The sequence below is a fragment of the Salvelinus namaycush genome, chromosome 30 (assembly GCF_016432855.1).
Source record: "Salvelinus namaycush isolate Seneca chromosome 30, SaNama_1.0, whole genome shotgun sequence".
Classification (NCBI taxonomy): domain Eukaryota; kingdom Metazoa; phylum Chordata; class Actinopteri; order Salmoniformes; family Salmonidae; genus Salvelinus; species Salvelinus namaycush.
The window spans coordinates 25,325,671-25,339,644 of record NC_052336.1 but is presented as its reverse complement, the minus strand read 5'-3'; the positions used below and the strand labels follow the sequence as shown (position 1 = coordinate 25,339,644).

The following is a 13,974-nucleotide window of genomic DNA, read 5'->3' as shown; positions in this document are numbered from 1 at the left end:
ACACGTGGCAGAACATTTCAGGGTCGGTCTCCCTCCACGTGATGCTGTCAAAGCCTGACTGGAATCCACTCTGTCTCCTGGAGAATTCTCCCAGGTGGTTTGGACTGTCTGCCTGTCTTGAAAGTGCTCTGCGTCTGTGGAGGAGTCCTCCCGGACCTCCTGCCTGCCGTCTGAGGATTTACACCATTTCATCAAAAAAATTGAAATGTCATGGCTCAATACGTCTCCCACAGTTGGAATCTAGGGCAATGGCTTATTTATTTCATTTCCTGTAAACTCTTTGTTTTCATTATTATTTTGTCATTGTTGTTTTTTTCTCCCATTTTTCTCATGCAGAATTGCATGTCTGTCAACAGGTCTGTGCTGATAGGGATGAGCAGTTCCACAGTGAAATAGGATGAGACCCAAGGTCATGTGTGAAGGGAGATGGGGTTGGGAGGGTGGGTGGAGGAGGAGGATTGCAAAGACCATTGGGGAATTGGATTAGTGAAAAAGCAAGGCATTGGCTAAACTTTTGACTTGGATTTTGCTTTGAAAGAGGCTATGTTTAGAGGTAGGGGCATTTAGTTTAAAGGAATATCCATGTATGTTCTGTGTGGCATTGAGAGCATTCAACTATTGAATGTATGCATTCACATGCATATAATATACCAAGGCCTTGTTGCTCTTGGTGACTTTGACATTTCTGACTGGCAGCCTTAATTAAAGGCAATTCACATTTGTTGATAGCATGTTTTTCACATGCCAAGTGTGGCAACGAATGCGTTAAAATATTGACTGTATGCATTCAAATAAACATTCAAAATAACACCCTTTCCATGCCAATAACATGTGTTTCACATGCCAGGTATGCACGTGTGTCCTTTCTGAAAGCGTTTGAGGGATTGGCACCACACAATGCACTGTGACAAAGCCAGTTCTACAGTTACAATGATTTTGGAAATCCACATAAATATTATCTTTAAGAGGCTTTTTAATGGTCAATGTGTCAGCATGTTGTTGCTATTGGTGAGGTTGTTGAATTATATATAAGGTTGCTGCCCTTGAAATGCTCTTCCGTCTTGCTTCAATCCACAGAACAGGGACATCAGAGTGAACGAGGATGGTTGATTTGGATTTGAATTTAAACGCAACATTACATTGTACCCCGTCTATCTTGTGACTTTCCCACCCCTCCTTAGTTTGACCCCTGTGAAGTTTTTCAAACGAGGTCAAGGTAAATTCACAAGGAAAGGAGAGAATGTTAAGGAGGATGGTAGTTTTGATGCTGCTGGGCCATGCAGACGTCACTAATGACATATTTCTATGGAGGGGGACATTAAGGAGCCACTGTTTGGAGACTAAACCAGACTCACATCCACATTAGTTTTTAAAGAACCTGTGCTTGAATGTCCTCTCCTGCTAATCTGAGGCCTGTAATTAATTCTTAGATTATAAATGACTTCCTACTGCTTTTCACGTACATTCATCCACAGGAACCTCTTGATGGATACGTCTCCATTAGTCAGTGCACCCAAGGGATTGTTGAGAACGGTTAGCTGTGTGCTACATGTAGAACTTCTAATGATTTTCTCTATTTGTGTAGGTACTTTATTGACCGCCACACCGATCTGGAGAGGCAGTTCAATGTTAACGTAGACGATGGGAAGATAACGTTGGCCAAACCGCTGGACCGAGAGACAGATATGTGGCACAACATCACAGTAACAGCCACTGAAATCAGTAAGTAACATTTCCAATAGAAATTGTTACGCTGTTTGTGGTCTACTACATAATTAACTGAATGCAATTTCCTTTTTATATCAACGCAATGATGAAGGACGAGTGTAAACTCAGGCGGAAGACAGCTGCTTGTGAACGTTCAGATCTGTTTACTAACACAGTTTGAACAACTTCTTTCTTGCCTCCAACAAAGGAGTGACCGGCCTTCATAATCCTCTATAAAATAGTCCTGCACTTGTAACCTATCTCATGTTAATGACCATAGGGTGTGGTACAGCTCAGTAGTCAATTTGTGGAAGTGCAAGTACAAATAAACAGTTGTAAACACAAACACCAACGTTGTTTGCACCGAAGCCAGCATCCATTACAGATACAGGAACATCTGTGATCCAGGAAACTGACTGACTATACAACATCTTCGAGGTAGAACCACAAACAACTCAAACCATATGTAAAGCTTTATATGCATACAGATTGTTTCAGGGGGGACTGTATGTTGTTATGAAATGTAGTGCACACCTTGAAGCTATTGAATGAGAAATGTAAAATACTTGTAACTTGCTCTCCCTCGCCTTTCTTAATCAAAGGGAAACACTAATTGTCACAACAATAAAAAATATATGAAAATATCCCGTTTTTTATATCAAAGTTATGCTATAGAGCATACATTCATGGCATGTTATTGTAAATGCAATGTGTCTCTGTTGATATTCATGCTAGTTTTGTCATGTCTGGTGTTAGACATTTCACTGTGCCTTTCATGACTTATGCTAAAGTGACTGTGACTCAAGACAGCAGCATCAATGAAAACACTTAATCAAAATTTACCAAAATAAATATGTCTGTTTACTATTCTTTGTGGATTGGAGGCAAGCAGGAATCCTCTCTGGCGTGAAGAGGGAAGAAATGTGTTCCCAGTCCAATTCCATTGCCATTTGCCACCCAAACGGTGTGTCGCGTTCTGCTGCTCTCACCAGTTGACATCTGACTAATCAGATTGCAATGCTTGCTGCGGTGGAGTGAAAGTCACTTTAACAGAGCACAAGGAAAATGTGGACACTTCTCTTTTTCCCACTCTGTCCATCTATCACCTTCTAGCAAACTGTCTATTTTAGTTTCTCTCTGTTTCCCACTCTTTCTCTCCTCTCTTATGCTCACCTCTGGGCATTTTGTCCTGAAGCATTCTTAAGTGTAAAATCCTCCACTTGCTGCAGTGTTATGTGAGTGAGCTAAGGGGTGCTTATATCACAAACTTGTATGACAACCATATATCAAAACCATTTTCTGTTTTCTATGTGACAACATGCATCATGCACATCATTGTTTTGAATGTTAACTATGTGTATGGTCTCACAAACATACAAAAAGAGGAAAGGTGTCAACAGCCAGAGCGACATCTATTGCTCTATGGAACAAATTATTAGCTACAAGTTAGTGGTTGCAACACTTATTAAATACAATCATTTATTTCAAAAGGGACGGTCAATTATGGGCGATGAATAATCCCAATAAAAATCGAATCTAATTAAATTGCCCTTTATTATCTTTTTAGGCTTCTGCTGCCGTTGATTCATTAATATACATGTTTTAACCCTCATGCATAAAACATGAGCGTGTTCAGGCGATTTCAAAAGCACTTTGAATGTGATTTTTTTCTCTCTCACCACTTCTGTTTTGCATTCTTGATATTAGCTAAAACTCAGATTGATGTGGCTTCTCATCTGTCTTTCTATCAGCCTAGGGATTTTTTTTTTTTTTTATCTGGGTCATGGAATTTACCTGGGATTTAATTTCCCGCTGTATAGTATCCAATGTTATTGTATTCATTGTCTGTTGTTGGGTTTTGTTTATCAGGAAACCACAGCCAGATATCACGGGCTATCGTGGCCATCCGAGTGCTGGACATAAATGACAACGCCCCAGAGTTTGCGACGGAATACGAGGCTTTCCTCTGTGAAAATGGCAAACCTGGCCAGGTAGGGGGCATTCATCAAGGCTGCCATTGTCGTCTCCCCCTGCATCTCCTCCGTAATGATCAGCCATGGTGAATTATAGCCTATTTATTTCGCTGGGAAAGTACAGAGGCAGGAGTGTGGCCTTTCTCTGAGACACTCCTCCCCTGACACAACACATAGAGACTGAGGGAAAATGAGAGCAGTCAGAACTGATCAGAGTGAATCATAATTCAGAGTTGTCTTTCATGTCCTCCTCCAGATGGCACAATGGATCTCTTGCCAAAATTCTGGACAAGTGCTTTGCATTCTCCTTCACATCAATCCTATTCATTCAGACGACTACAATAAAATAAAATAAAGACCAATGACCGAGATAGCTGAATTCTCATTTCTAATCAATCACAGACATACAGCTTGATAAGAACTATGATGGCAGGTAAATAGATGAACCCAGAAACCAAAAGTGTGCCAGGTGAGACAGCGCCACATTGATAACAATCTCAAATTCCTGGAATGAATGGAGGATATTTTTCATTTTCTCTGAGCCAATGTCACGGTCAGGCTTTTTGTGATGGCAAAAAAAAAGTAATGGATGACCTATCTCTCTAATGGTATTGGGCTCCTCTCTTTCTGTTTGTGTTTCCACAGGTGATACAGACGGTCAGTGCTGTCGACAAGGATGACCCAATACAGGGACACTACTTTGAATACCGCCTCATCCCAGAGATGTTAAACAATCCTAATTTCACGATAAAAAACAATGGAGGTAAGGACAGAACATGTGACAGAGAATGACAAAAAATGTCTTCTATCCTGCGGCATATTAGTCCAATTGAAGATTAAATCTGGTTGGATTACCGTACCCAGTGGTTAGCAGATGCGCAATAGCCTGGTCATCAGCTACTCTTTACTCCCCAGTGCATTTTGAAAGAAAGTAAATTAGTTGAATCCAAATCGTCTGCGGGTAGTCTTGCAGCTCATTGTAGGGTGACTTCCTGAAAGCTGTTGCTGCATGGCAGATGGCACTACATTTGTTTGGTAAATACGGTGATTGGTTTAGCAGGCTTTCTGTTCTCCCCCCCCCCCCCCTGCTCTTTTCCATTACTCTCACTGAAGAGCCCACGCTGTTGCGTAATGTTTTCAAAGAGCTTCGGGCGAAGAATCTTCATCTGGTTCTGTCCGACTGTTTTGATGCGAAGGCTGCAGGCAAGAGGAACTGCTGTGTCTAGTTGTTAGTGAAAGGAAAATATAGAATAAGGACAATAAATGCACCAGCCTCTTTATCTAAATGGAAACCTGCCACCATGGAAACAGGTGTATTAAGAGACAAATAGGAAAAGTTGCTGAATCTAGAGGAATTTATAAAGAAGAAACCACAGGCAACATTGAAGCAACATTTTCACATGTAGACATCATTAAGATAATAATTTGACTGCTACAAACTAATACACATATATACTTATCCATAACAATAGTCAGCAAAAATTTGATAGTGTAAGAAATCACTCTTCTTGTTAATGTCTTGTCGTGTCTTTGGCTATGCCGGATTAAGTGATATGACATGCTATTCTATAAAATCCTTTCTCTGTAATTAATATTACCTGATTGAGCTAATCATGTAAATGTAATTAACTAGAAAGTCAGGGCACCACAAAATAATATTTATAGAGCAGTTATCTTCTGAATAAACTCTTAAAGACCTAGTAATATTTTACATCAATAGCAGTCAATATTAATCGTCACCTTATTTCAGTCTCATCTGAAAGTTCTAAAATCTTGGTTATCTTCACAAACCCTGGCTAACAAGTTGAATCAGCAATACAAAATTGGGTTTAATTATTTATTTACTAAATGCCTAACTAATCACACAGAATGAATCATACATTGATTACAAATTACGTCATAAAGAAAAACGTCCCTAGCGGACGGAGCAGATATGACAGCTGGTTACGCAAAGGCAAGTGGATTGGGTTTGAGTGAAAGAGCGGGAAGACTGAGGAACAAAGGGAGAAGCTGTGCTATCGTAAATACAATATCCTATGCATTCTAAATTACCGCCCATTTGGAAAAGGAAAATGCAATAAATATTTACTCTGAGCTGCGTTTCAATAGGTTGGTGGTAGATGGATGGCCGTGTTGCCCAACATAGTTCTTTGTCCTTTGAAAAGTGTATCTGGTGGTGAACGGGATACGTTGTAGTGTCGTCGTTGTGTGGTAGACGGGATACTCTGTCTGTCCTCTCCTAGCCCACGTTTACAGCGGCCGCTGCTAACTCAACAGCTAGGAAGTATCACTTCTGTAGCGAATAAGAGTTCATAGTTCATACCATTCGCAACCAAAGCTCACGCTGAGGTTGGCTTCGTTCTGTAGTTATCTGAATCCTTCTGACATCAGACCGTCATCCTAATGTACCCGGAACAGGAGGTTACATTTTCGTCAAGGGCTTATATAGTGGAGGGAGAAGGGTGTGTTTCATTTTATAACCCATGTCTCTTCACAGGGGCGGGCCACTGATTGAGCAGAGCCCTAACCTTATGAAAATCCAAATCTCTCATTTGGAAGCTAAAATTACATTTAATCTTTTCACAAATAATGGCATATTTAACATTTGAATTGCACAACAATTCCATGTAAATCTGATAACTATAATGTGTAGACTTTCCCAGATACAATTTATGTTGTCCTGTCATCAATCATAATGTCTCAGATGACAACCGAACTGACATCATATTAATTAAGTACCAACGCATATTTTCAACTAGTTCTATTACCGAAATATAGTTCATTTCCATCCACTTGTTTGATGTTCCCAGACTCTCTATGTTTAACAAAGGCTATTCAAGAGTCCCTCTGTAGAGTCAAGAGAGAGGAAAGGGAGAAAGGTATTTATGAGGGGGTCATAAACCTTACCCACAGGCCAACGTCATGACAGTCTACATTCAAAAGTTTTACTTAAACCCTAAATGGTTCTCAAGTAGATTACTAAGAAAAGCTCATCCATTGTTTAAAAATTGCCTTTATGCAGAATGCCATGTCTCATTTTTGATTAACTGAAAATGATACTTTTTTCCAAAGTATCTCTTTTTCAAACAAGCATTACAGAGCTGGCTACAATTTCAATTTCCTCCCCCTGAAAAGATAGAACAAATATTACAACAAAAATTATGGCTGAACTCAAATGTGCTGGTTGATAAAATACCTGTATTTATGGGAAAAGAAAGATGTTTGAAAAGGGTATTTTGTTCTTAAATGATTTTGTAAATTGGAATGGTAGAGTTATGTTCTTCATGGAGTTATCATAATTGGATGGGAAGGTCTGCTCAATGCAAGAGTACAACCAATTGATTACAGCATTACCCCAAAAATGGAGGAGGCAGTTAGCAGCGGGAGGAGGTAGGGAACTGGTCTGTCTGCCCAATATAAAGGATCAAAACTGGTGGATGAATAAAAATAGCATAAATAGGAAAGTATACCAGTTTCATTTGAGGACCAGGATGTTGACAACTGTGCCAAACAGATTGCACAATAGTTAGGAAGAGATTTTTGATGTACCGATTCCATGGTACAGGGTGTATGAGTTGATATACTGTATAAAACAATGCAAGATTCAAGACTTCTTGCTTTTCAGCTAAAATTATTATATAGAATTCTTGCCACCAACAAAATGTTGAATATTTGTGGCATAAAATCATCGAAGCTCTGCAGATTTTGTTGTGAGGATACAGAATCAATAGACCATTTATTTTGATATAGCCCTCAGGTAGACTGTTTCTGGTCTCAGGAATGGCTGAAAATGCATAGCATTGATCTAAAATTGACCCTAGAAATAGTACTGTTAGGAGATCTGGAGAGACCGGGTCAGTCAATTACTAATATACTAATACTCTTCGTAAAAGTATTTATCTTCAACTCGCAATCTGTGGATTCTGTTCGATTAGATAGATTGAAATTGTACGTTAAACATCACAGCATAGTTGAAAGGTATGTGTTGCGTAGAAACCCAAAGTTGGTGGCCAGCAGAGATAGATGGGATGGGCTGAGAGAAGCTGAGGATTGGGATGTAGAATTGGAGACAAGTGGGAGTGAAGTTGCTGTGCTGGAGATAGAATGATGGTCAAAGATAAAAGTAAAAAGTTTTAAAAAACATAATAAAAAGTATGTTTGAATGACACTGAGGGGCAGTGTTTTTACAACTAATGCCGGATTGCCTGAGGCTGATGCCATGCAGGTGTTTGTACACATGCATATACACACACTCTCATTCAAATAAACGCATACAAGAACACACACATACATGGAATAGTGCCAGACATGCACACAAACATATACAGTTGGCATTGCTGTTATGATTTTAGTTGTCCTTGATATCCTTTGTTTTGGAATGTTTTTGTTAAAACTCTGTTTGCTGTTTTCTTCTGTCTTTTTCTTTTTCTCTTTAGTTCTCTTGGTTGTTGGTGCATTGGGGGGTTCTTTAGGGTGGGGAATGGAATAAAAAAAAAAGTTTTTTCTTCTTGGGGGGACTGTGGGAGGGGTCTCGAATGGTTGAGGGACAGCTATTGGGGAACTGTGGGGGGATCTCGGAGGGTTCGGGTTCACGTTTTTTGGCCTGGTGGTAGATTTGTCAATGTGCCCTTGAGCTGGTCATTGACCCTGGATGCTTCTGTGTGTCTCTCTGAATGGGAGTCTGTTGGATGACTGGTATGATGCAGTTGTTGAGCGGCTTCACTGCAAGTATATTGTATGTTTCGGATATTCAATAAAATAAATACAAAATAAATAAATAAATGTAAAAAATATTTTTAAAATTCTACATCTAGCTGTTGTGAAGTGTCAGTATTCTACATGAGAGAAATATAGGCACAGCACTTCTATGACTATTTCCACCTGCACAGAGCAGGCAAAGCCACTCCAGTGAAGAGTAGCAGACCCTTTGAACTTGTGTGCTGGTTTGTTTGTGACGATGACTCTAATTGCAGTGAATGTGCTGTGGAGAGGATATGTGCTGTGGAGAGGATAGGGTTAGCCAGGGCCAGGGAACAGGGTCAGCCAGCTAGGATATCCTACTGCACACAAGCTGTTTAGGCTTTAACCCAAGACCTCAGAGAAACGTTTAGGTATCTATTGTGATAAATGGGATACTGCTGTGCACTTAAGATTGACACGATAGGAACCAGCATTTTACCAGGCGCTCTTATCTTAAGCAACTTACAATAGTGGTCTCCCGTGGGAATCGAACCCACAATCCTGCCGTTGCAAGTGCCATGCTCTACCAACAGAGACATACACTGATTGTACAAAACAGGTGAATCCAGGTGAAATCTATGATCCCTTATTGATGTAACCTGTTAAATCCACTTCAATCAGTGTAGATGAAGGGGAGGAAACAGGTTAAAGAAGGATTTTTTAAAGTCTTGAGAGAATTGAGACATGGATTGCGTATGTGTGCTATTCAGAGGGTGAATGGGCAAGACAAAAGATTGAAGTGTCTTTGAACGGGGTATGGTAGTGGGTACCAGATGTATCGGTTTGAGTGGGTCAATAAAGGAAAGGGAAAGGGGAAGAGGGATACCTAGTCAGTTGTCCAACTGAATGAATTGTCACGCTTCTGAGTTTTTCATGCTCAACAGTTTCCCGTGTGTATCAAGAATGGTCCACCACCCAAAGGACATCCAGCCAACACGACTGTAGGAAGCATCGGAGTCAACATGTGCCTTCAGGCTTTATTGCTAATGTTTCACGTCTCTCTGTCACGCATGCTCAGACAGAGGGTAGACAATTGAACTGCCCTCATGGAAAAAGCACATTCATTTCACATGTGAACGCATGCTCAGATAGAGGGTAGACAATTGAACTGCCCTCATGGAAAAAGCACATTCATTTCACATGTGAACGCATGCTCAGACAGAGGGTAGACAATTGAACTGCCCTCATGGAAAAAGCACATTCATTTCACATGTGAACGCATGCTCAGACAGAGGGTAGACAATTGCACTGCCCTCATGGAAAAAGCACATTCATTTCACATGTGAACATGTGAAGTGTTCCAAAAACACGTTTTCATGTGATCACGTGATCTCATGTGAAGTTAATGTGATAACATTCGGCCACATGTAAAGCTACATGTGATAATATGAAACTACACATGCTGAAATGTGATCACATGTAAAATGTGTTCCAAAAGCACGTTCTCACATGATTTCAAATGTGAAACTTCACGTGAAATCATTTTGCTTTTCTGTAAGGGCAAGACTATCAACAACATATTTTCCGTTACACAAACTTGAGTAGACTCTTACAGGAATAAAAGTGTTTGACAATATGTGGGTGAGTGGATATTATTAGCTAGATAATGAACACAGAGCTCACAGAAGTGTCATCAAAGAGCCCCTGGCACCTCTCGGAGTTGCCTTGTATCATCTTCTAAGTCAGTGTTGCACTCACGTCTCTTCATTTCCACATCTTAATATCGGTATGACAAAATAGGATTCAATCTCTTACAGAGTTCTGCTATTAGAATGTGGTGAGGAGGAAGGTGACTGAAAGCCATTAGCAGAGTATACACGTGAGACCACAAAACAAATGGCAGGCCAATGCAACTGCTGTTATTCTAGTGTCAATTTGGAATTGCCCAAATTTAAAAATGTTACTGGATTGCAAAACATTTCGGTTTGTCACTACAAAAAAACATGCTCTTACTCAACGGAAGCTAATTTGCTAGATGTTTTTTTTTTACAACTGCTTTCTCTCCCCACAGACAACTCCATCAGTGTTTTAGCCAAGCATGACACATTCCGGCGCCAGAAACAGGAGATGTATTTCCTGCCCATAATTGTGACTGACAATGGAAATCCTCCAATGAGCAGCACTAACACGTTGACCATCCGGGTGTGTGGATGCAGCAGGGAGGGAATAGTCCAGTCGTGCAACGTGGAGGCCTATGTCCTACCCATTGGCCTCAGCATGGGAGCTTTGATTGCCATTCTGGCCTGCATAATACTACTTTTAGGTAAGATAATACTGATACTTAATGCCATTTGTTTACATCTGAAAAATACAGACATGTAACATTGGTCAACTTCTACAAACATTGTCTTTGTGAGCACATGACTTTGACATGTCCTCTTGTTCGGCAGTTATAGTGGTGCTGTTTGTGACGCTCAGAAGACACAAAAACAAGCCACTTATCATCAAAGATGACGAAGATGTGAGGGAGAACATCATCCGCTATGACGATGAGGGGGGTGGAGAAGAAGACACTGAGGCCTTTGACATTGCCACACTGCAGAACCCTGATGGAATCAATGGCTACCTGCCCCGCAAGGATATCAAGCCAGACCTGCAGTTCATGCCAAGGCAGAGTGGTGGCCCTAACGGTGTGGACGTGGATGAGTTCATCAATGTCAGACTCCACGAGGCGGACAACGACCCCACAGCCCCTCCCTACGACTCCATTCAGATCTATGGCTATGAGGGCCGGGGCTCCATTGCTGGGTCTCTGAGCTCCCTCGAGACTGCGTCCTCAGACTCAGACCAGAACTATGACTACCTCAGAGAGTGGGGCCCGCGTTTCAGAAGACTTGGGGAGCTCTACTCAGTGGGTGAAAGTGATGAGACTTGACCTTTGATCAGCAGAGACCCTTTGATTTTGTCCACATACTTGTGTATTATGCTAGGGTTTGCCGGCTTTTAGAAACAGCTGTTTAAAAAAGGGGGCCACCTTTCGTACTCTTAGATTGAAGTATAGCGTTCATCATCTATCACATCAAGCGCTTTGTATTGTTGAGCCAAACTTAACAATGTCTATATTAGGAGGTCTATGATTCTTGTGGAGTGTAACTTAGATTCCGTCGTGGAGTGTCTAGCAGTATTTTGGGTATTTGTCATTTGCTGTGACTGCCAGAAGCATAAAGACCTGGATTCTTGGTAGTTGCCTGATGAAAGAAGAGAGAGGGATTGTGTGATCTACAGCCTTCTTGAACAACGTGGAGATTCAACCACAGAACAATGGTACTACTGAGTGGCCCTCATCTCAGATCTCTACCCACCACCCAGCTAATCAAAGATAAAATAGGAAACTAAAAGAAAAAGCAATATTTGATCGACATTACAATGTTGAATGTATGTATGATTTGAGAAAAGCAAAATGAGAACCACTACAATATTGGCTTCAAAATTAATTTGTTTAGATATCATTTGATACCAGGTGGCCACATTTATAAACTGTCTGAGCCAGACGGCTTGCTTTATACAACTATTTGTATTTACACGCTCCAAGTGTGGTTTGCAAATATTATTAGCCTATAAAAGACTAAAGCAAAAGACAAAAAAAGAGAAATGTAGAAACTTTGAGGCCTTCTTTTTACAGAAGCAAGCATTAAATACAATTGTATTCACATGTTTTTTGAAAATGATCGTGTTGATTCCTCATTATCGTTGTATGATTTGTTTTTTATATATCTGTTCTTATTTGCGTTTGTTTCTGTGCTACAGGTTATAAGTGAGTGAGAGTTTAGAATGATCCCTTTTCTCAACTGTTCTTTCCACCGCTGAAGCTATTTCATCACAGCTGAACTTGTTGTTTGGATATTGCTGTTAATATAGTATACAGAGAACAGGAATTACTGTATAGTAAAAGATTGGATGGAAAGGGAACTTTTACACATACAATTAATGTATACTGTTTAACATTATTCTGTATACAGAGTTACCAGTGACCATATAAGCACAATAGCTGGGATAATTTAATTGATGTGAATATTCGACCCCTCAATTTTATTTAGGAACCACTGGTAACAAAACCCATAAAAATAAAATACAGACTCTTGCATATTGTGCTACACTGTATGATATTATACAAAAAATACATGTACATAGAGTTACTGATAATGTCCTTAACTTTCATTGAGGTGGTAGGTTTTGTCTATGCACGTTAGCTCTTGCACATGAGAATCTAAAATGGCACTACAGCTGCGTGCATACTCAATTTGTACTGATACAGTATATGGCAGTTCTCAGTAGACTTAATAATATATATGAAATAGTCTTACATGCAGATCATATTTTCTACTGTGCTTTAACGCTTATAAATGTGTATGTTTAATTATTTACTCCCTGTAATGTAATCTAAGATACCCTGTATTGTTTCCTACTTTGTGAAATATATTTTTATAAATATTGCTGAATGAGTTTGAGTTTCTTCAGCAGCTAAGATGGTTGGAATAAGAGAGTTTTGTACAGTTCCTACTTGAATTATCTATGTCCGTCATTGTGCATCAGGAAGTACCAATATCAATATGTCAATATGTCAACATATCTTATAACTAGGAAGAATTTATTTGGCAGTTGATGCACTGACTGGTTTTAAAACCTACAGTCAGACCTGAAATTATTGGCACCCTTGGTATCTTGTTCAAACAAGTTAGTATCTAATTTGAACGACTTAATTGTTATTGTCTAATTTGGCCTCGTTTTGTTATGCAGGGCCAGTTGTGTTTGTTCTTTGCTGCAACCATCCATTTACTGATGCCATCCACTGATATGACAGTTATTTGATAGGGCCTGTAAGTGGGGAAACAAGATCTCACGTGTTACCATTTTGACTTCAGATTCTGACGTTTATCGACTTTTCTACAAACGTTTTGGAGTTGCTCAGCATCATCTTTCATTAATTCTCAATGCTTAAGTTAAGGTTAACATTTATGGATAGGTGGGGAAGATAACTACACTGTTAAGTTTAGGTATTCATTCTGAATGGTAAGAGATAAGGTTTGGGATAGGGTTAAAACAAAAACATATCAAACAAGTGTCTTCCACTGGGATTGAACATGCGACCCTCGGAAGGATGAACTTAGTATCTCGAAATACTTAGTATCTCGTTTGAATGACTAAGTCATTAAAAAAAGAACAATTTTGCTTTAGGGCTTCCATAGAAAAAGCCAAAAACATTGTATAAAATAAATAAAACATATACTGAGCTATATCGTATGCACATTTTTGGGGGAAAATTTGATTTTGTATTTTTTTATGTATTTTCTATACTAATACAGTTGCTCAGGGAAGGAGATTTTGTTTTACCTTTAAATACCTCACCTTGCCAAGGTTTATGGCACTGAGGTGTTTTCTAAAATGTTTAATGAGATTGGAGAACACATTGGAAGGGATCTTAGACCAGTCCTCTATACAGAATCTGTCCATATCCTTGAAATCCTTCATCTGCGCTTATGGAATGGACAGCCACAGGTTTTTAATTGGGAGACTGAGATGGCCATTGCAAAATGTTGATTTTGTGGTCAATTAA

The 13,974-nt window shown here is 39.7% G+C and overlaps 1 protein-coding gene across 1 annotated transcript in view; it reads left to right on the top strand.

Moving 5' to 3' along the window:
* The window catches only part of LOC120025203 (cadherin-8-like), a 103,209-nt gene extending 91,914 nt beyond the window's left edge, over positions 1-11,295 (top strand). Inside the window, exons 7-11 of the mRNA XM_038969667.1 lie at positions 1,586-1,722; positions 3,577-3,698; positions 4,326-4,443; positions 10,432-10,683; positions 10,811-11,295. Of these exons, the coding sequence (XP_038825595.1) occupies positions 1,586-1,722; positions 3,577-3,698; positions 4,326-4,443; positions 10,432-10,683; positions 10,811-11,295 (1,114 nt within the window). The remainder of the gene's footprint in view (positions 1-1,585; positions 1,723-3,576; positions 3,699-4,325; positions 4,444-10,431; positions 10,684-10,810) is intronic.
* Positions 11,296-13,974: the final 2,679 nt, after the last annotated feature.